Source organism: Lagopus muta, chromosome 1 (genome assembly GCF_023343835.1).
Source record: "Lagopus muta isolate bLagMut1 chromosome 1, bLagMut1 primary, whole genome shotgun sequence".
Lineage (NCBI taxonomy): Eukaryota > Metazoa > Chordata > Aves > Galliformes > Phasianidae > Lagopus > Lagopus muta.
Window position 1 is genome coordinate 80,515,827 of NC_064433.1, and position 27,828 is coordinate 80,543,654.

Genomic DNA, 27,828 nt, shown 5'->3' on the forward strand with positions numbered 1-27,828 from the left:
GCTGTTGGCTCCATACTACAAGCCAATAACCACCATATCTTTCTTATACAAGCTTCTACTGCTTTCAATGTGTGCTTCCCTGTGAGCAAGCAGTATGGGAAATGGCCTTACATTTGGCTTTTTAGTGCAACGTTAGTTGTCCAAATCCATCAACACCAAAGAAAAGCCTCTTTCATGGGAAGTCCTAAGTACGCATGGAGCTATGTGGGTTGAAACAGAAGAAAATGTCTCAAGATCCCTTTGGCAGCCTTGCCAAAACAGTCACATTGAGGCCTCACTGCCAACAACTATTTTAATCAAAAACTAATTTCCTGGCATAAATGTGGCACAATTTGTGTTCTGCACTGGACAAACTGAATTGAATGCTAATGGCTTTACTACAGCTACTTTAGGACTCAGGTACATAACAGACCATGGGTATGTAATGAAACTTTGCTACCCTGCCATCTGTTAGCTCGATTTTATCAAGGAACCAAAGCTCAAGCTACTTGGAAGAACTATGCTAAAGTGCAAGTTCCTTGTAGGCAGCTAGCACAAAGATTAATTCAAATCCCAAGTCACAGTCAACTGTAAGAGTATGGTTTCTGTCTACTAAGAAGAAACAAATGCCCATCATATTCTCCATCCCAAGCTTATCAACCAAAGCCAGACTAACACTATATGGCACAGATCATTAAGATAAGCCCTTTGCTGCCAAACCATGCAGACCATACCTCTATAGTCCATGTAGTCTTGCAGAATGTCAAGCAGTTTAGTCATCTGAGAAAAGAGCAAGACACGATGGCCACTGGAAGAAGAATACAAGACGTCACCAGCAACATTATACTGTGGCAGCATTTCACAAAGCAGTAGAGGGGTTACAGTAGCTCAACCAGCCACTGTTACTTAGCAAGAGCTCACCACAACACTGCACTAAGCCTCACAGAGTGACTGCCAACTCCCTCACATTTTCAGCCCCACATCCAAATGTAGCCAGACAGCCCCACCTGATAGCATCAGCTGCCATGTGTAGAGTGTGGACTCACAGGTAACAAGGCTCTGGCACAACACTGCTGCTGGCTAAATGCACCTTGGCGAGGACCCAGAGAATCCTGGCTAAAAGAATCCTCAGTTTGAATGTAGTGCCATGAGGGTGTTCACCACGTGACTTGCCACACTAGATTGCTCTCTAACAACATAACATAAAACATTTTAAATATAGGGGAAAATGTAGTATCAGCATCTCTGCAACAGAATATAACTTCCCATACAGCAAATGACCCTCAGTGCCCATATATAATTGCAAACAGCATTTAAGTGAGAAATCAACCCTCCTTGCTCTGGGCCTCAGACAGTGCGAGAGTGCTTTGTTTAAATCAACATTTGCAAGTTCAGGAGTCGCACAGGGCTGTCCTTGTGGCAAAGACATCAAAGGAGGAGAGGCATCCACTCACAATATGTTGTACAGAAGGAAGACAGAGCCCTCCACTACTGCATCAGAACTTCCCTTCTAAAGCTCTGTGCTTTTGAAAGTACTCAGAGGGAAACTGCAGCCCAATTAAGAAAGCAGGTAGAATTTATGAATTGTGCAGGAGGCATCAAACAAGAACATGTATGAGAACACAAACTGTGATTTGATTGGTCCAACTGAGATCTGTAGGGAGATATTTAAGGTTGTTGTGTTACAGGTTCTGAAGTCACCAGAGGTCAAGGTCAGGAGTTTTGAATATTGGTTCCAAACCTAAAATTTCAGCTTATTCTGGGGCTTTGGTCCTGTCAAATTTCTTTTTCAGGCTCATTGTGCATTCTGCCTCCTGGGCTAATAGAAGCACTGCAGTGCAAAATACCCAAACTGATGCACTGGAAGCTACTCTCATGAAATTCAATAAAAACATATATGCTGAAAGCCCGTCAGATATATATTCTCCCAGATTCCCAGCATAACTTAGGCAATATTTGAGAGCATGTGAGAATTAGCAAAGTGTTTTGAGAAATGTTTAAAGGGAAGCTACAATTTTTTGAGAGTCCTCTATAGCCTGTAATGCAGTTGTTTGCACTGAGATGATCTCCTTGTGGTAGCCAGCAGCATCCTTTAAATAGGGCAGTGCTTGTGTTGTGGTACCTGCACAATCTATGGATAAATAAGGCAACTTTCCTTCTTAGTTTATCTTTTCTCCCTGTGTTAACTCCACCTTTTCCTCCTCATCCCAACACAACATACCCATCATACAAAAATGAAAGGAGTTTATCCAACAAACACAGTTTGCCGCTGGCTTCAACAATGTGATCTCCAATCTCAAAGGGCTCTGGCTCAACACCTGGAAAAGAAACAGGTTTCAGAACTTAATTATACAGATAGCAACTCAGTGATCAACGTTTAAATGACCACGTTGCCAAATACTGCCAAGCAGACTCCCAGGATGCTTGCTTGTTTGAAAAATGATCATCTTTGTCCAAAAAAAGAAAACCACCCTCAGTACTCCAGGAAGTACCTCACAAAATGAAATGTTATTTCACTGTTTAGGGGAGAGAAGATGAACTTATGACAAATCAAGTGGTGAGCTGAAGTAGAAAATTTAAACTTCACAAGCCTCACTGATGAATTGTTCTGTGTTGGAGCTGGTCACAAATCCACAGCTGGTCACAAATCCACAGCTGGTGCAATACTGTTCATTACTTGCCCCTTCTAAGCAATTATTTAAATTAAAAAAAGCATACAGAAAAAAAATTCTATTTCAAAAGAGAGAAGAATATTTTCTTACCATTGAAAAGGTACGGGTGGGCAACACACTTCCGAAGCTGTATTAAGACATTCTGAAGTGTAACCTTCCTTCCTGTTCCACCTTCAAATGCATCTGGAACAAAGTGCACAGAAAAAAAGAACTGAGCAGGGAAGCCTATGCTTCACCAGTGGTGTGACTGAGAACACCTAAGCACTGCTTTGCACTGCTGCAGCATTGAAGTAACTCTTCGCACATCATTTTTGTATTTGACTTTCCATCCCAAGACTAATACACCTGTTCTCATGAGCCAAATAAAAATTCCCTCACTTTTCTTTTTCTTTTTTTGAGAGAGAGAGAGAGCCTTTACTACTTTGCCTTGTCAAAACCTCTGGAATTTTCTCAACTCCTTGGAAAGAGCCAATGACATTTTCTTAAGAGTGCATTATAGATCTAGAAATCATCAAAACTAATTTGTTACAGTTCATTTCAACTTTCCAAGAACAAAACCAAAAAAGTAATACAACGCAGAAAAGACCTCCCAGGGTAACCAGGAAGTTAAGAAGAGATGCATACTTCTGGGGGGAAAACAAAGAGACGTGGACATTGCTAACTCTAGAAGAAGATTCAGCTTTGATGGTGATGATGCAAAGCATGGTGGCTCCTTGATGCAGCAGGCATTAGCTCTGGAACAGAGTCACTGTCCCCCCAGTTACGGTTTCCCTACAACACAAAAACACTGACAAACGACATCTGGTATATAGAAATGAAAAAGGAGGATTTCAGAGAACAAAATATGTTCTTTCATCTCTCTGGATGCTCTGTTACAGTTAAATCATACACGAAGTTCCAAGGAGTGAGCTGTTAGGACAAGGATCTGTGGCTGCATTGTCCGTATGGTCCTGTGGTTTGTTAAGGCACTCCAATCTACACCCAGCAGGTTTCAATTTGCTATGTGAGATTTCTACTACTGCTGGAAAATTTGTAGAGACATAGAATTTCCTGTACAACCTTTTTTGTTTGGATGCAAAAAGAAAGGACAGGAGCAGGCTTACTTGTTCATGAGATTTTTAATTACTAGCTGATCCAAAGCAGATTCTTGAAGCTGTTCCTCCTCAGCTCTGAGACAGACCAGCTCTAGATTCATACATCTCTTCCTCCATCGCAGGGTAAAAATCAATGAATCAAGCAGCCCCCCCCAAAACAAAAAATCAACCAATAGAATTTAAATGCCTCAGTTACCTAGATCTTTTGTCAAAATAGCTTTGTAGTACTTCCTCTGCAGAGCTGACATTCCATGGTACAAAACTACTTCCACCTTCTTCGGAAGGTCTGCAGTCACCTCGGACTTGACTCTTCGAAGCAAAAATGGTTGCAGAAGATTGTGCAATTCTTTGGCTATTCAGAAGCAAGGTATAACAAATTACCAATGAAGCATAAGGGATTTATACAGTATCTTCACAACTATACTTTCAAAAATAAATGTATAAAGGAATCTTAATGAAATTATCCTAGCCCAGTTTTACAGAGAAAGCAGAAGAGTTGCACACCTTACTTAGTATTTAGCAGCCACACTAAGATCAGTAACTATTACTTATACAATGTGCCTGCCACCCAGTCAAGATAACAGCTGGTCATGATTCAAGTATAGCATCAGTTGTTACTTACCTGGCTCACTCTCCTTTTCAATTGCTTGGTAATACTCAACAAACTCTTTCACTTGTTTTCTAGGAAAAATATCAGGTTCAATAAAGCTGAGTAAGGAGTAGAGTTCTTGGAGGCTGTTCTGGATTGGAGTGCCTGTGAGTAGCAGGCTGAAACCTATTGAGAGCTGAAAGAATCAACATCAAAACAAAATGATAAGGAGAGAGCATTTGGAAAGAAAAGTTAATGTACAGCTCCACCCATTTCCCTCTTATCCTTTAGCTAAAGACAGGTGGCATAGAAATGCCTGCAGAATACTGCAAATGCCAGCCAAAACCATATTAAATATGGTATGGTGTGATTGTCAAACAGCCCTATCAAACTTAGGCTGGCACCAGTGCAAAGAAGACAGCATAAGCAAAATAAGAAAATGCAAAAAACAAAATTAGAATTCCCAGATCCAATACTGCATACTCATTATTATGACAAACAACTAGAAAATGCTGCTGAAATAGGACAGTGAAATGAAATTACTAACGAGCACACTCCATTTCTACTTTCTGATCTACTCTGACAATCACAGTGACATTATTTGCTCCATGCTGCATAGAGCAATCCCTAGAAAGGGAGTTGGGAATACTGTTGAAAAAAAACAAGTCTTTTCTCAAGAAAATACATCGGGAGAGCTAAGGTGAATCACTGCTATTTCTTTTCAATTTCAACTGAATCTTCTAAAAGATTCAGGAGCTGAGCTTTTCAGGAATCTTTTTTTTTTTTTTTAATGTACATTTAGAGGCATTGCAGCTCATCATTGCTGATGCCAGTCCTGATGTAATGTCCATGTTTTACTGCCGTGACAAGAAGTGCATTCATTTCATTCACAAGAAAGTAAGGACACTTTCTTATCCAGGACAGCCCAAGGGAAGCTGGAGCAATTCTAATAATTTCAATAAACAAGGGTGGCTCTATTAAGTGAGACAATGGAAATCAACAGTTCATGACCCAGGGTCCCGGAGCTACGAGAGATGGTTTAGTGCTTGTGGTACTGATAGGAATGGGAGGGTGGTTGGACTGGATGATCTTGCAGGTCGTTTCCAACCTTGTGATTCTGTGATTCTGCAAATGAGGCAAGGGTTCCTTCACCCTCCCGAATCTGGAGATACCCTCTTTGTCACTTTATACAGTCTTACATTGGTCATATTTCTAACACTTCAGTAGTACAGCTGTGCTTCAGTGCTATGTTCAGTTTCTTTACATTTTTCAGTCTCTCAAATTGCTCCAGTGACTCAAGTACAAACAAGAGCCAAAATGAGAGACAAGCTCCAAATACTGCCCAGCTCCAAGGCCAGAACCACAGGCCCTTATCACTCTGCCACTAACTATGTGGATCTGTTCAACGATTCTGATAGAAGTGATGGAAGCTGGTTGTGGCCCAGGGTTAATTAGAATACAATACAAAGAAATAAACAGAACATCTGTCTCCTGTAGTGAAAAGTCCTCATACAGAGAAAGATAGCTGGTATATTTTACCTCAGTAAGTGTTTCATAAAGCAGAGAGTTCTGATTTTTCAGTCTGTGAGCTTCATCTACAACCAAGGCAGCCCAGTCAAAACTGTGAACAAACAACACAGCATCTCCAATTACTTGCAGAGAAATCACTACTGCCAATGCAAAAAGACTGAAATAAGTAATGGATTTGTTTGGCTGAACTCAAGAGGCTCCCACTCCGTGAACCACAGGCAAGCATCACAAATGTGGTGAACAGTGGGAGGAATTCACAAGTACAGGTTTTCAAGAGCCAATACTGCTTCTTAAGTACAGCCTGAAATCAAAACTAAGTTCATTTGAATTTGCTGTTTCTCTCTCCACCTCCGTTTCTGTGGGAAAATTATGCAAGTAAAAGTTAGTCAAACATTCAAGGAGATCTATTACGTGGAAAAAAAACATGAAATTAGGCCCTTACACCCATGCAAAAACCCAGCAGTGATGACGAGCTATGATTACACAGGTGACCTTTTGCAAATCATCCAAGAGTGGAATTTCAGCTCAGTACACACACCACCACACTGTATAGGCTGCAGAATCACTTGCTCCCTACTAGATCCACCAGATTTAATACAAACTCTTTTCAGCACTCAATACTCATTTCTGCTAACTGTGAGGATTTCAACTCCCACATTACAGAGTGACTTCCACACAGTTCTGGCTGATGGATAGGCAGGGAGGAGAGAGCATGACCCTCCAGCTTTTCTTACCCACACACCTTTCTTCTCAGTGGAATACAAGGGCTGGAATCACATGTATCTATATTTTCCCCACTGCTCTGTTCACATATATCTTAAGTGACATTAAGGACTCTACACTGCAAGCTGGTAAAGGAGTCTGATCAGAATCAAAAAATACCTTTGGCTCTTGTAAAAAAGTGGAGAATCTTGCACACAGATAAACATACATTTCAGAAGTTTCTGACAGACTTACAGAATTAAATTAATAATAGTAATAACAACCTGTACTCACAATTTGAGAAATGCTGCATCTTTCAGACAAATCTGCAATGAAAGAAAATAAAATAGTTACTTACAACTTAACACATAGTTCAAAAGAGAGCATCTTTCCATCTAATTGCAAACCATGGTGAAATAGAGCAGGATTGGAGCGAAGTCAGTTACCAAGGAAAGTAACAGATAACATAACCACAAGCTTTAGCAACTCTTCATTTTAATGCTCTTCTGGCAAAGCATCAGTAGTAAAACCTCAGAGAATTCGTGGAAATTTTCAGACAAGCCTGTAACATTTGTTCATATCATTCACACTCTCTAAGAAACACCACGCACCTCCAGCACTACAGTCTTTCTGACTCTAAGCAAACACACCCTTCAGTGGATTAATCTGACCTGCTAATATCCTAAAGTGCTCACATTACTTGTCCAACTTCAGATTCGAGGAGGAAGAGAAACTGGATCAATTGATAAGCCTTAAGAAGCACAGAATTTTATCATTGGAACAACAGAGATGGAAAAAATACTAGCTAAGTCAGTATCTCCATGTGCCTGATTGTTATGTCAGCATTGCTTTAGCATGAGCACCTCCACTTATCACATTCAGGACAAGGCTTATCACTGCACTCCTGCTTGTGCATTGTGGAAAAATATGCAGGTTCACAGTGATCAGCACAGGTCATGGCTCCTAGAGGAAGGAAATGGTAAAATACTTGAGGGGGAAAAGCAAAGGGGCAAAAGGAAGAGGAGATCAAGCAGGGGAAACAAAAGAAGCTTTCTCATTTAATTTCAAATCGGTTTGTTTGTTAAGAGGCTGCTAAAATAAAATCAAAGCACTGATACAAAGTAACACCTGAGTGGAAATGAGTCATAAGAGCAAGATGAAAGCTTTTTTCCACTGGACATAACTAAGCACCTGGCCGTGCAGAACCCAAAGCAGTGATCAAGGAAGCAATCCTACTGGTTCTCTGTAAAGCACTGATTGGATTCAGCCCCCCGTTCCATCAGTTTTAATATAAACTTTTACAGTCCATTTTCGGCTGAGGAGGGCATGCAAAAGAGGTACAGACATAAGCAAGCTCTTTCAAAGTGTTCCTGCAGCGACCAATTAATAGAATCTTAATAAACATCACACATGCACGTTTTCCATTAAATACAGAAGATTCGTAAGGCAACATAGAAGGGCGAATGAAAATGCCATATAGCGTCAGTTAAAGATGTTTCTGATTTTGATTTGTTTATTCAAGGCGTGATACAGCCATGTGGTAAAGCTAGGGTTATATCAGATGATCTTCAGAGCACAAAAACTGCAGCAACTTAGATGAGCAGGTGATGTGGGCTGCAGAGTAGGGAATCACTGAGGAAGATCAGAGTATAGCAGGCAAAAGCTGAAGCATAGTATACAAAGGAATGGAAAAGGCAAGGAAAAACCTGAGACTTCTTTTCAAGTGACAAAGACAACATATACCTCATATGTTGTTAAGAGCACATGGAAGTGAGATTGCTCTTTCAGGTTCTGCTGCAGTTCGGATCGCTCCTCCTTGTTGCCAATGTATGTCACAAAGGAGAGACCTGGGGCAAACCTGTTGTCAAGAGAAAGACAGCAAAAGTAAGATAGCACCTTGTTCTCCTGGGAGCTGGATCTCAGCTCTTGAATCTACCTCCTTCCTGGTTAACTTGCATCTCAGCCTGGCACCTGAGCTGCTGGTTCTGGTTTGGACAAATGCCACATAAATTGGTTTCTCCTAGATTTCAAAGTTCGACACAGATGATGGAAAACCAATCAAACAGTCCGTCTGCTACTCGAAACTGAAAAAGCTCATGAAAAGCAAATGATTCTCTAGCTGGGAGCAAAAAAATCGGTCCAGAGGTAGCTAAAGTATAGATGAACAATGTCTGCAGCAAGTAGTTCCAAAACAGGGCTCCAAAAATCTAGCTCTCAGAGTGAAAGCAGATAAAAATCAGTTCCATGGAAGAAGAGTTGGAACCATAAAGTTCTTCCTTACTTAATCCCACTACCAATGCCTGCCTATTGTTCCAACATAGCTGTTCACTACTGAAGCTTACCATATTAAGTCATACAAAGATGCACTTTTTCCCAGCTATTCCAGTTGCTTGTTTATCCAAATCATTTCAAAATCTAACCTCAATAATTTTTGTTTCTGACACAGCACTGCTTAACAACCACACAGAAATACAGCTGCTCTATTCTACAACTTTCAGGCACTCCTCTTAAAAGCAATGTTTGGGCTCAAGCCTAAAAACATACAGATTCTGGGCATAGCAAACATGCCATCAGCCCAGATGCTGTATGCCAGTGAATATAGGTTGCATGCATGGATATAAGGTATTTTAGATGCATATGCGAGCATGCCAAGAAACACACTATTCAGCTTGGGTCTTACCTTTTATCGTACAGAATCCTGGCTGTCTTCAGCAGAATTTGCCTAACAGAGGCTGAGCATGGGGGTTAGAAAAAAACAAGCACAAAGCTAGTGCAGGTATATTTACTGACAGTCATCCAACGCTGTAAGCTGGATGAACACATGGATATGACAGCACTGCACAGGCTATGCATTAACTGCAAGCAGCATATACATCAATTTGTTGTTTGGTACTGTATAATCAATGGATACTAAGATGGCATAATCACAAAAAGAACAAGAGAGTCAGGCAAAGTAGACTAAGATAACAAAAGAGAATAAATGGAAGGCTCACCCATATGCTAGGCTCACCCACAAAAAAAAAAAAAACACCAGAAGAGGGGATCTCCAGACAAGATCCTTCCCCACTGGCAGCCAGCTCTTAAATAGGTCTAGGAGGACCTAGCCTGGCTCCACCCCTTCCGGCAGCACAGGTGAATTGCCTTCACCTGTGCTCCTCTGGCTGACTCATGGCTCGCCTCAGGTGATCAATCAGAGGTTCAGGCCATGGCTCAGCAGTTCCCATACAGGTAGCTTCCCTCTTTTGTTTTCTTCCTTTTGAAAGGAAGAATAATTGCTAGACTGAGCATATTTGAAGAGAGTCTTCGTAACTCATCATTCAAGACTATAATGAGTCGGACAGTTGTTTAAACTTACCTCTCCAGTTCCTCCTTCCAGTTAGTCAGAACAGACAGAGGACAAAGTATCAGGAATCTCTCTTTGTTTGTTAATTTTTTTGTCAAGTAAAGAAGAAGAGAAATAGTCTAGAAGGCAATGAAAAAAAGTATTTTTTTTAATAACAAGGAAATTCCTGAACTTGCATAAACTGAGTGTGGGGAAGGTCCCCTTGAGGTTTGTGGCTGATTTCCCACAAGTTCTCCAACACAAATCAGAGCTAAGAGAATACCAAAGGAGATCCATCATCAATGAAATAAAAGCTTACATCCTAAAACATTACCTCAACATCTATAGCCCTTTTCCAAAGATGTTTTCCCAATAGTCACAAAGATCTACCATACATCACTGTCTAAAGGTGCCAGTTTGTTATTTAAGACTCGTCTGAAACTAAACCACAATCATCATTCACTCCAACAAAACTGAATCCCATTTAAAAAATAAAGTTTTAAAAAACCCTGAAAAATATCTATGTATACTCAACTTTAATCCACATGTTGACAGACTCAAAAATCATCCTACTGTAGGTGCATCGAAATGATATCACTGGCTCCATACTCACTGTGTTAACTAGTTAACATTATTTGGAAACTACTATGAATTATGCATTCATACATCTGTGTCAAATGGGCTTTACAACCCTCCTCAAGCTTTTTTGGAGCATTGCTCAGGACCTAGCAGGAGTATTACATGATTAAGGAACAAAAAAAAGAGCTCTCTCTTATGAGTAAGGACTTCAGCATGTGGCTGCTTACATGCTTAGGGTGTTTTTTTCATTCTGCAGGAAGCCTGAGCTAAAAAAAGTTAGGCAAAAGTCATTTTTCAGAGGATGACACACCTGACAAGTCTTCCCAAGACCCATCTCGTCACCCAGGATACAGCCACGCTGGACTTGGTAGCATTGCACCAGCCAGTTTACACCATCTAATTGATATGGACGAAGCTTAATGCCTGTGAATAAAAGCAATCTGTTAATGTCACATAGCCATCCAATACACTGTATGCACTGTTACAGCTGGAAGTCACCAGAAGCAGGTCTTGCACAGGTCTGACCTTCCAACCAGCTGCATTACAGCAAAAGCAGCCAGGCTTTGAGCAGGAGCAGCGTTACCCTGCTAGAGAGCAGAAATACTGCTGTTACAGCAAACAGATTACATCAAACCATATTCAGGAACTTGGATGCACGAAAATGTCCCTAAGTCATTACAAAGGCCTGTATATGGAATACAGTGCAATAATCAGGCTGCCATTCTGTGTTCCTGACAGACAGCTTGAATTCAGAGGAGATTCAGGTTAGATATTAGGAGGAAGTTTTTCTCACAGAGGGTGGTGACACACTGGAACAGGTTGCCCAAGGAGGCTGTGGATGCCCCATCCCTGGAGGCATTCAAGGCCAGGCTGGATGTGGCTCTGGGCAGCCTGGACTGCTGGTTGGTGACCCTGCACACAGCAGGGGGTTGAAACCAGATGAGCATTGTGGTCCTTTTCAACGCATTCTATGATTCTATGATTGCAGCTTCAGACACATTTTAAACACATAAGCATGACTTCCAGGGACACTCTTCAGGCTATTATTTTAGAAATCTTCTTCTATAGCAGTCCACAGGAACATAATGCCCACTTTCCAATAAGATGCTTTCCAGCTTAAGCTAGAACAGATCTCAATTGCAGATCCCTGTCACCAAGACGGAGCAACCCTTATTAATGGATATGATGTACCAAAGCAAACACAAGTCAAAGTTTTCAAAATCTTTTCTTGCATCTGAACTTAAGTAGTGGAAGAGACCTTTAAAAGTCGTTTAGTCCACCAGGCTGCACAGAAACATGTTAGCTTTAACAGAATCATAGCATCATAGAATGGCCTGGATTAAAAAGGTCCACAAAGATCATCTAGTTTTAACCCCCTGCTATGTGCAGGGTTACCAACCAGCAGACCAGGCTGCCCAGAGCCACATCCAGCCTGGCCTTGAATGCCTCCAGGGATGGGGCATCTACAACAGCTCAGTAAACCAAGATACTGCTCTGAAGATCGAACGGAAAAGGTAAAGTGACTGAAAGAGGTGGGAAGGATTGTAAGAAGCAGCGAGCCTAGGACATAACATTCGCTGTGGCAGCGATAGCCGTGGTTGAACAGGCCCGGGGCCACTCGTCGTACCGGCTGCAGGGGAGCACACGGGATGAATGCGTACCCCCGGCGCCGGGCGCACTGACCTGTCAGCCCCCAGCGGGACACGTCCTCCTCCAGCACGCCCAGCCCTCCCGCCCGAGCCCTGCCGGCGCGGCGCAGCGCCTGCAAGAAGCGGGACATGGCGGGCAGTGCTCGCCGCGCGGGAAACCTTCCGATCCCGCCCCGCGGGGGGCCGGCAGCGGGCGGGCAGAAGCCGAGCACCGCCCCGCCGCCATAGCGGATTGCCGGCTCCGGGTTCGGCTGGAAGCGGCGCGATGGAGCTGGCGTTGCTGTTGCTGCTCGGCGCGCTGCTGCCCGCCGCCGCACTGTACCTGTGCTGCGTGCGGCGGCACACGGGCAGCGCGGCTGCAACGCTGCACCGTCGGGAGCCGGGCCGAGCCGCAGCCTCTCGCCCGCTGCGGGACGCCGTGAGCGCGGGGTGGGGTGGACGGGGCGGTGGGCTGCGGGGAGCGGGCCCGGCGCTCACCTCTCGCCTCCTCTCCGCAGTGGGCCCCGAGGCTGTGCGGCTTCTGGCTGCGGCTCTTCGTACACACGGCTAACACGGTGAGCGGGCACGGGCACAAGATGTCCGCCGCGGGGACGGGACGGGACGGGCTGTGCGGAACCCCGCGGGCACGGGGGAATTGGGATCGCTCAGCCCCTCTGATTGGGGATCTCACAGAGAGGCTGCGGACAGCTGTCCTCAGCGGGGCTCGGACTGCGCTGGGGTTTGTCTGTGCTCGGAGGGCGGCTGGCGAGGAGGGCTGTGGAGCAGGTGCAGCTGCAGGCGCGTGTGTGGGAGTGTCTCCTTCCCTTTGTGGGGGCTGCTGGTGTCGGTCTCTGTAGTGGCTGGCTTTGGGTCTGCTCTGCCTCTCGTTTCGGGGTTGTACACGCTCTTATCTTATTGTGCAACCTGCCCTGGATCTGGGAGCCATGCGAGCTTACCTCGTAAGGGGTTTTGTGCCTGGGTGTAATGACCAGAACGGCTTTTAGTTTTTTGCTTTGGATGTGTCTGGTGTGTGTGACCCTGGGCTTATTTCCTTTCCTGTCATTCCCCCTGCATGGAGACATAACTAAATGATCTTTAAGGTCCCCTCCAACCTATGCCATTCTGTGGTGGCATGGGCTCCTGCTCTTCACAACCCCAGGGCTTGGGAGAGAGTGGCTGGGAAAGCTACTTAGAGGTAAAGGACCTGGGGGTGTTGGTCGATGCTTGGCAGAATGTGAGCCAGCAGTATGCCTAGGTGGTCAAGAAGGCCAATGGCATCCTGGCTGGTATCAGAAACAGTGCATCCAGCAGGAGCAGAGAGGTGATTGTCCCCCAAGTTAAACTCTGGTGAGGCAGCATTTCAAGTACTGTGATCAGTTTTGGGCCCCTTGCTACAAGAAAGACATCAGGGCCTCAGAGTGTGTTTGGAGAAAGGCAACAGAGCTGGTGAAGGGTCTGGAGTGCAAATCTTTTGGGGAGTGGTTGAAGGAGATGGGATTGTTCAGACTGGAGAAGAGGATGCTCAGGGGAGACCTTATCGCTCACTACAACTACCTGAAGGGAGAATGCAGTGAAGGGACATAAGCCTCTTCTCCCAGGTAACAGCAATAGGATGAGAGAGAGTGGTCTCAGGTTCCACTAGGGAAGGTTCAGGTTGGATATTAGGAAATGTCTTATCAGCAAGAGTGGTGAGGCGTTGGCACAGGCTGCCCAGGGAGGTGGACTCACTGTCCCTGGAGATAAGGGTAGATGTGACACTGAGGAACATGTTCTAGAGCAGTCACAGGCATGAACTGATGATTGTACTCAATCTAATTGGTCTTTCCAGCTTTATGATTCTCAGTCTCACTCTGGATTTTATTGTTGCACTGTACATAGGTTAGGAGCAATGCCTTTTCAAATAGAAACCAATTCTTACACAATGTGTGAAGCAACAACTTCATGTATGTAGGAGTGGGAGCCTTGCTTCAGAGTTGTGCTGGGAGCTGGGGCTGCACTCCTTTCACATGTTTTGGAAGCTGATTCTTGGGCTATTATAGCAAGCTAGAACAAGGCTAATCTCCCTGGGACTGCTGATATTGCTACACTGGGAACCGTGGTGTACAGAGACTGCTTTTAGCTGCCTGCTACCTACATTTCTCATGCTTTTCCAAGTTGGCTCAGTTTACTTTAGGAAAGATGTTAACAGAGAGATAAATGAAATTATAATAAGCTTCTACCTTATCCAATGTTTGCATGATGCTCTGAGCACCGGTAGAAGCTATGTAGATGCCTCTTAACAGTGCTGCAGCCTGCAAGTGCAGGCTTTCTGGAGCTGTCAGGGAAGAAAAAATGAATGTTCCTGTCGGATAGCCAGGAGAATACAGTCTTTATGATTCTATAAATGTGCATGAGGTGGGAAAAGCATTTCAGATCAATTTTGTGGCCTGAAATATAAGTGCGTGCTCTGCAGGGTGCTTGGAGACTGCAGCAATTGTGAATGTATTTAGCATTCCTTGTCTCATGAGAAAGATGCCCTGGTCAAAGCTATTGCAAATCAGTGTTTCTGCTTACCTTCTTCTAGGCTTTTGGACAGATCTTGTTACTGCCATTTTTACTAAGGTAAGAGGGGAGTGTTATCTCTTCCAAGGTTGTTCCCTATTAAAAGTTACCTGAAATGACCTTTTTAAAGAGGGAAGTCTCATAATGAGTGAAGAGTAAGATTAATTCACAGTTTGCTTACTAGATTTTTTAACTGCTCTGGTTTTCTGGTGACCCTTTACCAGAGGAAATTAAGCATTTTCCACACTCAAGCAGGCTCATAGAAGCTAAATTCACCAGGTTGTCTCTTTGCTCTTCGATGCTCTTGCTAAAGAGCAGTCTTTCAAAGCTTGTGGATATGAAAATCTACAGTGTTCACCACCAGCAGTGGTGAAACTGTAGTATTGGGAAAATGAGACCAGGCACGAAGCTCAGAGGTTTTAATGTGCTCTTTTAAAATAGATTCATCATTATCATTATCATTATGAATAACCTTCTGTCGCACTTGTGGTTTTCTTTAGAAACTGAACTTTCGAGTGTGTATTGTGCTACAAGCTGCTGAGGTGCCAGGAGCTTCAGGGTCACTCTTGACATGCATACGTTGCCTGCAGTTGGGTGATCACCTATGCAGATTCCAGGATAGCAAACGTGCTTGGTTCCCCAGAGTTTTTACTTTGGGTATGGGCTTTTTAAGTAAAGGAAACCCAGACAGTTGTCACAGCTGTTATTGCAGAAGGTCATTTCTTAACATCTATGATAGGAGCTGAATTTCCTTACTTCATTGCGTTACTCCAAGCCCTGAACCTGTGCTGATCCAATTCCCATTACGTTTGGTTGCAAATAAGCTGTTGAGGCAGGTCATGGATTAAGTCTGAAGAGTTGCCTGCTTTAGCAGGCTTAGTGCTTGAATGTATGGCTCATGCTACTTTCTTCTCTTCTCTCCTTTCCTGTCTTTTTTGGTCTGTGGGTGATATATCTGATTAGAGTGAATGGGAAAACTTTCAGCAGTTCTTTCCCAGCTTGGATTTATGGAGGCTGGCTGGCTTTATGTCGAAAGGTGGGAGGCTCTGTTAAGCAAGCAGGATAGATTTGGTGCTGCCTTCGGCAAGGCTTTAGAAAGGTGTGAAAGATTATTTTGTAACTGTTGCAACTCCCTGCTGTGGGAGCAGACTGCTGCAACAAAATGTTCTTGGGTAAAATTCATTTGGAACAGTATGGAAAAATTAGTCATGGAGGAGCTTGCATCTTCCAGCATTCTCTCTCTCTCTCTTGCAGGCTGAACAACTTCTCCCTCATGCGTTCTCTTGACATTCATGAAGATCCCACGTTTATCCCAGAGGTCGCTGCAGAGGTTACAGAAGACAAGTCTGAGACTAAAAGCACTTTGGATATCATCAAGCAGCTGATAGATACAAGGTAAGTGTGGGTTGGTTAAGAGTGGAGTGAAAGAACACACACACACTCTGTGATATTAGGAGGAAACAGTCATTCTGAGTCATCTGGATTAAAATCTCTTTCCATGACCACAGAATTTGACAAAACAAGTAGTGCTGTCAGATCTCTCCTTTCGTAATTTATAAATTATGAGTAGTTAACATGCAGTGTGAACTAGCTAGCTAGCTTCAGGCAGACTGCTTTGCTCTGGTTGCACTATTGGAGTAGATACACTTAGTGGCTGGCTACTCGATGTATACATCCCTTAAGTGAATTTACAGGTATGCTGTTTCTTACCTGCAGTGTATTTCAAAGAGAAAACAGATTGCTGAGAGGAGAGAAGAAGCTAAGGTGCAAAGCAAACAGTTCACAAGAAATCAGGTTTTGTTATTTAGGTTGCTTGGAGAATGGATTGTTTAGCTTCTTAATTGCAGCCTGTGCTTGATTAAACCCCATCACATTAGGGGTGAAATGTTACCAGGACATCCCATTTCTATCCAGAATCTGATGCTGAGTTGAAGGTAGCTGGACTGCTATGAATACTTTCCCCATCTGGTTTTGTTCTTAGCTGTGTGTCTGTCTAACAGTTACTGAAGATTTCTGTGTGCTTTACCAGTGTCTCAGGGAGTAGGTTCTTTGCATATGTCTGAGTTTTTAGCAAGACAAAGTCTGCTTCCTGCTTGAGTTCTTAAGCTAGGGCAAGGGAAATCATTCAGTCCCTTCACTGTAGGTGGAAGGATATGGTTCCTGCAGGCAGTGGTCAAGGTGAATGCAGCCTTCTGGTTCTGATGTCCTCAGCTCTAACAATGAGTACTACAGGGCAGGATACTAGAATCTAACCTCTTCCCTGCGTAGCGCATGGTGAGAGCCATGCACTGTCCTGCTCCAGGACGTGGCCTCTGAGTTGGGTGATGATATGGGGACATGACAGGAATAGTAATTGTAGCCAGTTGTTTTAATCATTCTGTGTTTGTCCTACTGTGATGAGGAATGGATCTATTTATCAAAAGTCAGAGCTACTGACTTTGTTTTTAAGCAGTTTGATGTGAATTGCCACGCGTGCTGCATAGCACCTCTTCTCCATCCCACACCAGACACTGGACGTGCTGCTGGCTATGTTGCTAATGAACAGAGTCAGCACCAAAGTCAGAGATACCAACTTAAAGAAGCGTGTTTATCTTTACTTATATTAAAGGTGAAATGATACAAGAATAAAACAGAACGTGGTAATGCACCTAACCATTACTACAGAAGATTGACTACAGTGATGAAGAACTGTAGTGATTAAGAAAGATACGCCATCAATTGCCTTAATACTTCACCGTCATCCAGACCCACAGTTGCTGGGGAGCCCTGTTTGTGGCAAGGATTTGGAGAGCCTTTCCCAGCAACTGTCCACTTGATGAGGTCTCCAACCTCGTTGCAAAAGGGTCCAGCTTTTATATTGTTGAATAAAGACATTTACATGACAGTTAGGTGGAAACATCTGGTTTCATTCTCCCTTTTTGGATTCCACCTCAAGGCTGGCCGGGACTTAAAGAGAAACCAAAGAAGTTTGTGTACTAGAAGGCCTTGACACTATGCTTCTAAACAAGGAAAGGTTAATACATTCTCATAATGCTTTATCTAAGCTACGTCTCTTGCTAATGAGACATTTTGTTCAAGATGCATGTTTTGCAAATGTTTGAATACTAATGATAATTTTACAACTCTGGGTTGTAAGATTCATCTAGAGGTCAACTTTGGTTGAAGGCCTACTGCTCAGGCCTTAGTACTTCACTGTCTCTGAATCAAACCTGGGATAGATCTCTTGGAAGCAGGCTTCTGGGTATATTTTAGCTATTCTGTAATGCTCCAGTGGTGAATAGCAAATATAAACCTGGAATAAATTTTGAAGAATCTAAGGACTGCTTTATTGCAGTGGAAAAGTGAAACAACTAAAACGTATCAAGTCTGACTGCTTATTGCTGTGGTACCCTTAATGTACCTTGTGTCTTGAATGTGTGCAAGAAGCGTGAGCTAAAATGCTCAGGCTTGCAGTCCCAACAATGACCTGGGAGTGAGCAATTCCTAGCCTGCATTGGACAAAAGGTCTGAACAGAGGTGACCTTGACATTTCAAAGTTGCCCTTTCAATCCTTTCTTCGCAGGCCTGATTCTGCCAGCCATGGGTTTAGCTTCAAAGGGATCAAAGACTACCTGGACTGCTACCGGTGAGTGAAATTATAGCCTGGGACCAACTTATTTTTCTTGTTCCCCAGCTGTTGGCTGCTATTATTCCACAAGCTCAGGCATCTCCTTGTTAGGATTGTCTGTGAGGTACCACTGGTTAGTTTCATCCTTTGCAGTCCTTTCCCTCAGATAGAATAACAAAGAAAAGCCAGCATAACTGCCTGCATAACTCTTAAAAAGCCTGCAAGGTTATTTAAATACTGTTTGTCTTGGCTGTCTATATTTGGGAGAGATTTCTACATACCTTGATTGCCCAAATGAGTGAGGAGGTGAGAAAGGTTCATATGGATGAAGCAAGTTGCACATACTGTAGACCTCTGAAGAGCCCCTTAAATCCCCAGCTGCTTGTGTTCTTGAGAACAGAGTGCCTGCTTTTCCCCAGTCAACGTGCCCAGCTCAGAAGGAGCTGGAAGCACATCACTGACTCCAAGGTTCTGTAACCTGTTGGCTGCTGGGTGGCTGCCTTTGGAATGTGTGCCGTATCTGGAGCACACAAATAAATCCTGTCGTGTTCCTGACATGTTCCACAGGGGTCACCCCTGTCAGTGAGCTGTGACCTTGGAGCAAATGGGTGGCACTGCAATGTGCTGTTATAGATCCATTCTAACTAGGTGTTTGTGTCAGCCAGAGGCAGATCTGGCCTCTTCTCTTAGCTCACGGTACTGGCAGTTTAATAGTCTTAGGTTTTCTAAAGCTTGAGGGCAAACTGTAAAGGTTGTCAGCTTTCCTGCCCTGTTTTTCCTAGTGTTTCAGGAATGTCTGAGTAAGTCTCCTATCTCCTGTCCCTATTCTGAGAGTTAGGAGAGTGCTGTGTAGGCAAGTACTCCTTTACAGAAGGATGTCTCCTGTCCTGATGCAATCACATGGAAATCATCACCATACACATATTGTCATATATTTAGTGGTTACAACTGTGACAACCGCCTTGTTGCTACATGATAGACAAACCCTTTGCATGGATATGGTGTGTGGGGGGGTCTTATAATGAGGTCCCAACTTTTGCCCTGTAGGAGTGGGAAGCTGACGCCATCTCAAGTAGCAAAGAACATCATTGCTGTGCTGGAGGACTGCGACAAATCCACGCCCCCACTCAGAGCAATAGTGCAATGGAACCAGGAGCAAATAATGCTGGTAATGTCTGTTAGGAAAGGATCCTCTACCACCACAAGAGCAGTAGGGAGGGCAGAGGTTCTTCTGATCTGTTACACAGAAAAATATGTACATTTTTGCTTCTTTCTTGTGTAAAGGACTACAGAAAGATTTGCTTCCTTTCCTGCAAAAAGAGGCTGCATTAAGGCAATTTGTTTCCTACTGGACAGCTATTTTTCTATTTTTAAGCCAGAATTTTTGTGCTTACGTGGCATCTGTCAGCATGGTTTCTCCTAAGCAATATTTTCCCACCAGCATACAGTGGAAGAAGAAAACTTACGTAGTTTGGCTTGTCAGCAACCTGGCAGAGCTATTTGTGGTATCTGTTATTAAACTTGTAATGACTTGCAGTTCAACTCTGTCATATACATTTTCTTCCTCTGTGTAGATGGCCGAAGCCTCCACTGCTCGTTACAGGAATAAATGTCCCCTATCTTACCTGGATGGCATCCCAGTGTGCCTGAAAGAAGAGTTCAAAGTGGTGAGTTTCCTTGTCTAGCTGTCAGCTCATGCTGTAAGAGATCAAGCAGGAGAGCTTATTGCAACAAGTTTTTAAAGCCATCTCCTCAGCAGAAACCTGTATTTGAAATATAAGAGGTAGATGAGCATAGTGAACAGGATTAACGAGTTTTACCAAGTGAGGACAGGTCTTGAGTATGACAGATGTTTTCCTTATCTTGTACGAATCTCTGTATTCCGTGCAGAGTGGAGGGTGGTGGTGGGAAGCAGTCCCTCTTCTGATGAAATGAGTGTGTATAAAAGCATCTGTAGCAGTGGGTGTAACTGCCTGGGCTTCTCTGGCACTGATTCTAGCATAGCCTCCATCTCTCGTTGCCATGAAGGACATACTTACAGCAGAAATATGAAAGTTATGCTGAAAGTCTCCACCCACGGTGGGCTATGAGCTGGCAACCATTAAATATTCCTGGCAGTGCCATTAAACTGTTGTGGACTCTGGAGAGACCTATCGCTTAATTGTCGGGGAGAGTACTTAGCACACCCTGAAGTTGAGTCCATCTGGTATTTTGGCATCCATCTAATCTCAGTGCCTTGCTTCAAAGCGCTGCAGTTTTGAAACGCCGCAGCTCCTTCCACAAAAAGTGGAAAATAGAGCTCCTGTATGCTGTGGGGCCAGGGTTGACTGTTTTGTGTCCTGTGAGCGTAGCAATTACATTGCTGTAGAGAGATGGATTTTTCTGTCCATCTGTTTGTCTCTACTCCTCCATATTGTAGTATTAAAGGAACTCCTTTGCACATGAGAATGACCCAACAGTGAAGAGTTAAGGATCTCTTATAACAGGAAACAGCGCAGGACGAGATGAAGAGCAAGGCTTCCTGGTCCTGACTTAACTCAGTGGGTCCTGATGTCTGGAATTGGTTGTGGAGCTGAAATGTGCATGTGATGTACACACGAGTGTCTGTCCACCTTTCTGGGGTTTTATAATGAATAATGAGGTGTTTTCTTGTTAAGGTACCCTACTATCACCGAGTAGGAACAGTGTACCTTGGGACAGAGCCTGAAACAGAAGATGCCACTGTGGCCAAGAAGCTGCGAGAGGCTGGAGCTGTGATTATTGGGGTCTCAAACATGCACGAACTAGGGACTGGAACAACTGGATGCAACCCTAATAGGTAAAAATCCCCTCCTTCTCTCTCTGCCCTAGGCTCTAGAAAGACCTACAAGTCTGTCCAGAGCTGACAGAGAAGGGTACAAATATAGGGCAAGCATGTAAGAGTAAAACTGACTGAAACACCTCATGCATGGAGAACCATGTGGATCTGAAAACCTAGCACTGAAGATTTGAAGCTCAGAGTAGCTGTGGAAGCCTGAAGACTCCTGAAACCAAAGGCAGGAGAGGAGCCAAGTTGTTCTGGGTAAAGAGTTGGCTTTGCAAGGCCTTACATGACTTGAAGGTATGAATCATAGATATTTACAGGATGAACCATAGACAGAAACAATGACAGAAAACAATGGAGACCTCATGCACAGTCACAAAAATGGCTAATGGCCAAGAACTATGAGAAAAGGTACAATCAGCTCAGGAGAAACTTAGTGTTTTAATGTCCTAACTAAAACAAGCTCACTGTAATTTGCTTTACCTCTGTGAATTTTCCAGCTATAGCAGGCTGAGAACTGCTCTGTCAGAGCAGTGGTTCTCACAGCCTTCGTAAGCTGTCTGCAGATCCACACTTTATCAATGTGCAGCTGGATGGAAGTGGGGCTCTCCCACAGCTACAACAAAATGCATGAGCATTTTCTCCCTGTGTGTGGTCTGCTGCCCCAGCTGGATACCCGGCCACTGGGCAGGTCTCTTTGGTGCCTCGGGTCTGTGGTCAGACTGAAGAGTTTGGAATAAAGGGCAGAGCTGGGAACACCAACTTGCTTGTGGTTTTGTAAGAACTGGTGGTCAATGACTGCTCCATCTTTTGGCACTGCATGATGCACTGTGGTATGAAGTAATGGAACAGCGTAGTCACAACCAGAAGAGGTGGAACAGCATCTTTTCTGTTGCTTTGAATCTCTTCCTTTTGGTAGGCTGCTAATGATATTGTGTGCACTCTGAGCCAGAATTATTTTTGTCTCATTTTCTAGGGGCATACCATTACCTGGGTTTCTTTACTGGTGTTTCTCTACTAAGAGATCTGAATCCCTGAGCTATGTTTCTGGATCTTTTTCTGTCCCATAGTACACTCAGTGCTTCCTAGGAAAAGTTTCACCACTGTTTGTCTGCCCCAGGTACCACAAGATCCCTAGGAATCCCTACAAGCCCAACCATTTCACAGGTGGGAGCTCCAGTGGGTCAGCAGCAGCTGTAGCAGCAGGTAGGTGTTTCTAAACTGAGCCAGAGGGTGGTGGGAGGCAAGTCTTGAGCATCGGGTGTTTAGATTTCATGAAGGTATTAGAAGCTGGAGGAAAGTTCTAGATAAACAGAGGGCTCTATCTGCTATCATGGCTACAGGTGGTGGTAGAATGAAAGGGGCATAACATTTGTCTCTGATCATAGGCCAATGCTTGTTTTGTTTTTGTAGGTCTCTGCCCAGTGGCCATTGGCACAGATGGAGGCGGCTCTGTGAGGATTCCTGCCTCGTTCTGTGGTGTGGTGGGGCTGAAAGGTAGTGCCCTTTAATCTTGGTGGGTGTGTATGTCTTCTGTACTGTATCAGGGTGCCACAAACAAGACAGGCCCAATCCATTAATTCTTGCTATTTAGAATTCAACCAGAGAAACTCTGGAGCAGAGCATTCTGAGAGTCACGTGAGTTAGACTGGCAAAGTGACAGTAGGCTCAGTACTGACCATGGAACAGACACTGAGAAAAACTAACTTCTGTTAGTTTATTCTGTACGTTTATCAAATGCTAAGCAAAACTTGCACGCTGCTTTTCTTTCTATCCTCTCAGCCTTCTTCTGTCTTCCTCTCCTGAAGATGTTCACAATGTAGTTGGGTGTCTGTAGTGAACTAGTGCAAAGCAGCTCCATCTATGATGGATTCCCATTATCCCAGTTATATGGAGTGGTTGCTGCTCAGATTTGTGCCTGGTAAATTAGACGTGGTAACAGGCTTGTATCAAACCAGCATGTAGCCATTCCCCCTTATCTCAGAGGTACAAGAAGTAGCAATGCAGTTTTTACAGTGAGAATTAACATCATTAAGGGGAATGGATCAAGGACATAAAAAATGCACAGGACATTGTCTACAGTGTGGTAGGTGGCAAAGCAGGTGAAGTCACCATCACTCGGAAGAGAAGTTGGTTTTTTGGAATGCTTTAGCATTCTGAAAGATCTCATTTGCTCTGTGGGACCAGATACTTAACCATTACCCTGTTTTACTATCTTTCACACATGGCCAGCTCTGTTATAATTCATCTGAGGAAGGTAACAATGATGACTAAAGTGTGACTGGTCAGAAAATTGATAAGAACATTTGCAGAATACAGTTGGTGCTAGGCATGAAGTCTCACTGGTGAAGAGGTTGAGATCTTGCAGAGCATGGTATTTCTTCCTGTTGATAATTCTGCCTCTGCAAAAGAGGGCATTGAAAGATTGGAGCTCTGAACCAGCGGGCCTAAAAGTGGCTGGATTGGGTGCGTTACTTGCTGTCTCATCTGGGTGGACCAGGGTCCTACCAGTGAGTGCTTATGTGTAACTAACTGCCCATTTCTTTTTCTCGAGGTACATTTGGGCGGATCAGCAGTCATGGCAGCCTCCCCCTCTCTTATTCCACAGTCAGTGTAGGTAAGAGAACTTGTGCTCCTTTTCAGGGACCTCCCTGTGTGTTGCCACCAGGGAGGCAATCCGAGCCTACAAAAGAAGGATGCTATTTACTCCTTGCCGTGTTTTCATAACCACTGTCTCTTTCACAGGTCCTATCTGTACCTCAGTGGCAGATGCAGCCATTGTTTACAGTATTCTTGCTGAGCCAGATCCACTCTATCCATATGGTAGGTGAGCCCACTCCCTCCCAGAAGCCAAGTGCTCTGCCTTCCTATAAGCATCCTAGATCAACAGAGGAACTCTTGCTTGTTCCCTGCAGGACTAAAGCAACCCAAAGCAACCCTGTCAGATATGTGTGCTCCTGACCTGAAAGGCTTAAAACTGGGAGTGGATTGGACGTTTTTTAAGGTGACTATTCTGTCTCTTTCTTCATGCTTTGCAGAATGAAGTTTTGTAGGAATTCAGTGCATTCAGTGCATTCAGTGTTCTCTTGCCTTTCATCATTCTTATATTTAGTCCTATAGTTGGAGGGAAATACAGGGTGAAAGCACCCATTGGGATGACATTTTTCTAAGGCAACCTTTTGAGTAGAAGCCTGTTGTAGGTAGGAGAAAAGGTAACGACTACATTTCATGGCAGTATGCTTTCTCATAGCACTGTTTTTATTGTAAGTGATGCTTCTGAATTGATTCCAAAAGGGAATTAGTTTAAAAACAAGTGAGGAAAATTACCATATCTATTTGGTGACAGTGGTGTAGATACTGAATAGTATTTTATCATCCCCAAGTAGAAACTGGTCACACAAGCTAATACTGCTTGGCAGTTATAATACAGCTCCACAAACAGGCCCAGGATTTCTTCTCTTTGAGAAAATAAGTTTGTTTTTGGCTTTGCCCCAGTGCAGAGAAGTGTCCTCTCCTCTGGAAGAGGAGACTGTTCCTTTTCCATAGGGGGATGCCCTGCAAGTTGTTTTCTTGGAACAGATGGCCTAAGGCAGTTCGGGGGGGCTGTTTCCCTGCCATTAGAGACAGGAGTAAGGAAGACCCGAGGATTGAAGTTCTGTGAGCGTGCTCACCAAGAAGAGGAGAGTTGTTACCCAAATCTGCTCAGTTCTTTCCTCTTGTTCTCTAGGCATGTGATGCAGAAATCCTGTCCGTCTGTGAGAAAGGTAAAGAGCAAAAGTTTCCACCTCTCTTAATTTGCCTAAAGTCATAGTGTCACTTGGTGTTTCCTCTCGTGGATGCATTAATGAGATCTGGCCTGCTGTCCTTAAAGGCAGATGCTTAAAGAAGTCTGACTGCACAGACAGCAGTAGCTTTGTACTAGGGAAGCCCTCCTGACTGCTGAGGGTTAAAAAGCTCAGCAGTTGCAGGCTTGTCAGGTTACAATGGAAGAATACAGTTCAGTGTGCTAAGCCTCTGTCTGTATAAAGACAGATCTGTGCACAGTAATAGTTACTCTGCAAGCTTTAAGAGTAAAAGTCTTCTAAGGGAGGGAGTTGTTTCACAAGGTTACATTCAGTGGGGAAGACAGCTAGGATTTTTTGATGTATTTAGTCCTCTGATACTTCCTTGAAATCAGCAAAATGCTGCCTTTGGGGTGGCTTTGTGGGATTTTAGACTGAGCAAAATTGAACGTGGTGAGTTGGGGGAGAGACTACAGTGCCTTGCATAATAGATGGCCTCTTGTGCATGGGAGCTGAGATAGCTCACAGTACTCAGGCTTTGTTTGCCTGAGTTCTCTTCAGCCTCCTTATTTCCAGCTCTTAAAACTCACGCTTCCACATGCATAGAGTTTTCTTAGGAGAGATGTACCACAAACATGGGTATTTTTGAAGATGCTGGAGTCAAAGATAGAAGAGGGTTCTTTTTAATATGCAGAAGATTCACTTTTTAGCAAAGTCCTGGTGTCTGACCTTGTTAAAGTACATCAGGATTTGGTGAACCTGTATTGTTGACCTGATCTCTGAGTATGCACAGGCTTCCTCTATCATTATACTTCAGGAGAGGCTTTGAATGGGTTTCTCCTGATGCTAAATAACTGCTTCATGCTGATCGAATGCCAATCGTATCAAGTTCTCAGCCAACCATAATCAGAACCACCTTTACTGTCTGGGTTAACTGAAGGCTAAAGGGAGAAGGTGAAATTGCCCAAAATGTACTTGGTAATTTAAGAATCTGTTCACAAGCCTCTACCTCTGCCCTGTTGGAGCACTGAGATCTAATTGGGCCTAAGATTTTTACCTATGAGAAGAGGTGGCAGCAGTCTGCATGCCACATTATGCACTAAAGATCTTGCCTTGTAATGGCAAGTGGGGTCTCTGACTTTACAAGGGGAAGCATTTTCTCAGCCCTTCAGTGAAGTTTGGGGAGGAAACTCACAGATGCTGTCTGTGTGTTACCTGTTCTGCACTCAGCTACGGAGTACCTGCAGAATTTGGGAGCCAGCGTGGTTGAAGTATCTCTTCCAGAGATGGAGGAAGTGAAAATAGCCCACACAATCTGCATTCTCAGTGAGATGAGGGACTTCCTGCATCCCGACTTCAACAAACATTTCCAGGAAATGGTAAGTAATAGCGGCTTGGATCAGTGGCAGTAGTTGTCATGACCAATGCAGAGCGAGTGTCTTGCACTGCTGAGAAACCTGGGGCTCTCCTGCTTTCTCAGTGAAAAACCACCTGCTGGATGACTTCTGCTATCAGAGAGTAGTCCTGGAAGAGAACTCCTGGGCTATCGCACTCAGTTTCTTGCTGTTGTTGACTGAGCAGACCTGAGCCCCTTCAAATTGTTATGTGCAAGCTGAGATTCTTCCAGTCAGCATGGAAGGCTACTAAAGCATGCAGAGGTCTGAACTACAGCTCCTAGGGAGACTCTTAGGCTTGATGGCAGGCTGATGAAGGTGGGAAAGGTGGGGAGAAGGACAATCAGGAATCTGCTGTCTTACTTCATGCTTACCTAAAGCTAGAATATATGATTAACAAGCCTGGTGCAAGGAGAGCTGTGACTATTTCCTCTTTCAGAATTTGGAGACTCGGGCTAGCCTGGCTTTGGGTTCCCAGTTCACCGCTCTGGATTATATTACGGTGAGAACATACTGTGGTGAAGGCTGAAGGGGAGGCAATGAAATTGCAGAAGAGGGATCAACATTTCTCTTAAGCTCCCTGCACACATGGGAAGACAGCACTCAGCTGTGGGGAAAAAAGGAAATGATTTTGCAGTGAAGGTGGGCAAAACGGTGGGGTACCGCAGAGGATGTGACACCTGGGCTGACCTACTGCGTGTTGATTCCAAAACACAGCAATAGTGGTTGTTTTTTTTTGTTGTTTTTTCTTTTGCAAAGACATGGGCTCACATGGGCAGAGGAAGTTGCCTTTGGAGATGAGCCTCATCAGACAGTAATCTCTCTGCTTGCAGGCAAATCGACAGAGAACTCGTAGCATGAGGTTTTTGCGAGAGATCTTCACCACTGTGAACTGCATACTTACACCAGGTACTGGCAGTCCTGGCCAAAGAGCTGCTTCCCATCAAGAACAGTCACTCCATTAGCTTTTCCTCTCCAGTTTAAAGAGTGTAGCTTTTGTGCAAGGACTTCGTCATGCCTTGCAGCTCTGAAAGAAAATGGGGCCTGATTAGAATGACTGCTGTGTATTTCTGTGCTTGCTGCCTGTATATAAGGCAGTCACAGAACTCCCTTTTGGTTTTTGGAACAGAAGATGCAGAGTCAGCAGTTGTACAGGAGAGACTCGACGTCTACCTACATACATAGAAATAGAAAACTGACTGCTCAATTCATAAATCCCAGTGACTTGTGTTCTGGGGGAGGGAAGGAGTTTGCATTAGTAATTTAGATGAAAAATGGCATTAAGGAACTGAACTGTTTTTTGGTGACTGCCTGCAGACTGACTCTTTCTTTGCTCTTTAAGCACCAGATTAGGTTGACCAGTAAAGCTGTAGAACCTTCATCCTCAATGCTGACCCTCCTTGAGCTGGAGGGTTGGACAAGATGGCTTCTAGAGTTCCCCTCCAACCTCAACCATTCTGTGATTCCTCAACAGCTGTTGCTTCCACTGCCCCGAGAATCCACGAATCTGACCTTCTGACTGGCAGCAGCAATATTTCATTCACAATGAGGTCTATGAGGTAAGAAGATTTGCTGCTTGCACCTTGCAAACAAAAAATTTGGCAGC

The 27,828-nt window shown here is 44.0% G+C and overlaps 2 protein-coding genes across 4 annotated transcripts in view; one reads left to right on the forward strand and one right to left on the reverse strand.

The window, feature by feature from the left end:
- CHD1L (chromodomain helicase DNA binding protein 1 like) overlaps positions 1–12,614 on the reverse strand; it is a 24,030-nt gene extending 11,416 nt beyond the window's left edge. Inside the window, exons 1-11 of one of the 3 annotated variants that reach the window (XM_048933744.1) lie at positions 12,594–12,614; positions 10,778–10,890; positions 9,922–10,028; positions 8,310–8,424; positions 6,861–6,892; positions 5,874–5,955; positions 4,368–4,530; positions 3,942–4,097; positions 2,742–2,834; positions 2,201–2,297; positions 714–787 (exon numbers count right to left, since the gene is read on the reverse strand). In XM_048933744.1, coding sequence (XP_048789701.1) covers positions 714–787; positions 2,201–2,297; positions 2,742–2,834; positions 3,942–4,097; positions 4,368–4,530; positions 5,874–5,955; positions 6,861–6,892; positions 8,310–8,424; positions 9,922–10,028; positions 10,778–10,801 — 943 coding nt within the window. In that variant the 5' untranslated portion in view covers positions 10,802–10,890; positions 12,594–12,614. Of the gene's footprint in view, positions 1–713; positions 788–2,200; positions 2,298–2,741; positions 2,835–3,941; positions 4,098–4,367; positions 4,531–5,873; positions 5,956–6,860; positions 6,893–8,309; positions 8,425–9,246; positions 9,299–9,559; positions 9,618–9,921; positions 10,029–10,777; positions 10,891–12,150; positions 12,256–12,593 lie in introns of those variants that run through there. The other 2 variants (XM_048933743.1, XM_048933745.1) reach the window with 2 other exon arrangements.
- LOC125688128 (uncharacterized) overlaps positions 12,170–27,828 on the forward strand; it is a 19,008-nt gene continuing 3,349 nt past the window's right edge. The window contains 19 exon segments of the mRNA XM_048933747.1: positions 12,170–12,293; positions 12,295–12,534; positions 12,614–12,670; positions 14,659–14,696; positions 15,891–16,031; positions 18,199–18,261; positions 19,291–19,411; positions 19,818–19,910; positions 20,901–21,061; positions 22,167–22,252; positions 22,460–22,543; positions 23,601–23,663; positions 23,792–23,869; positions 23,962–24,050; positions 24,774–24,810; positions 26,059–26,207; positions 26,662–26,724; positions 27,056–27,131; positions 27,697–27,781. Of these exon segments, the coding sequence (XP_048789704.1) occupies positions 12,246–12,293; positions 12,295–12,534; positions 12,614–12,670; positions 14,659–14,696; positions 15,891–16,031; positions 18,199–18,261; positions 19,291–19,411; positions 19,818–19,910; positions 20,901–21,061; positions 22,167–22,252; positions 22,460–22,543; positions 23,601–23,663; positions 23,792–23,869; positions 23,962–24,050; positions 24,774–24,810; positions 26,059–26,207; positions 26,662–26,724; positions 27,056–27,131; positions 27,697–27,781 (1,772 nt within the window). The 5' untranslated portion in view covers positions 12,170–12,245.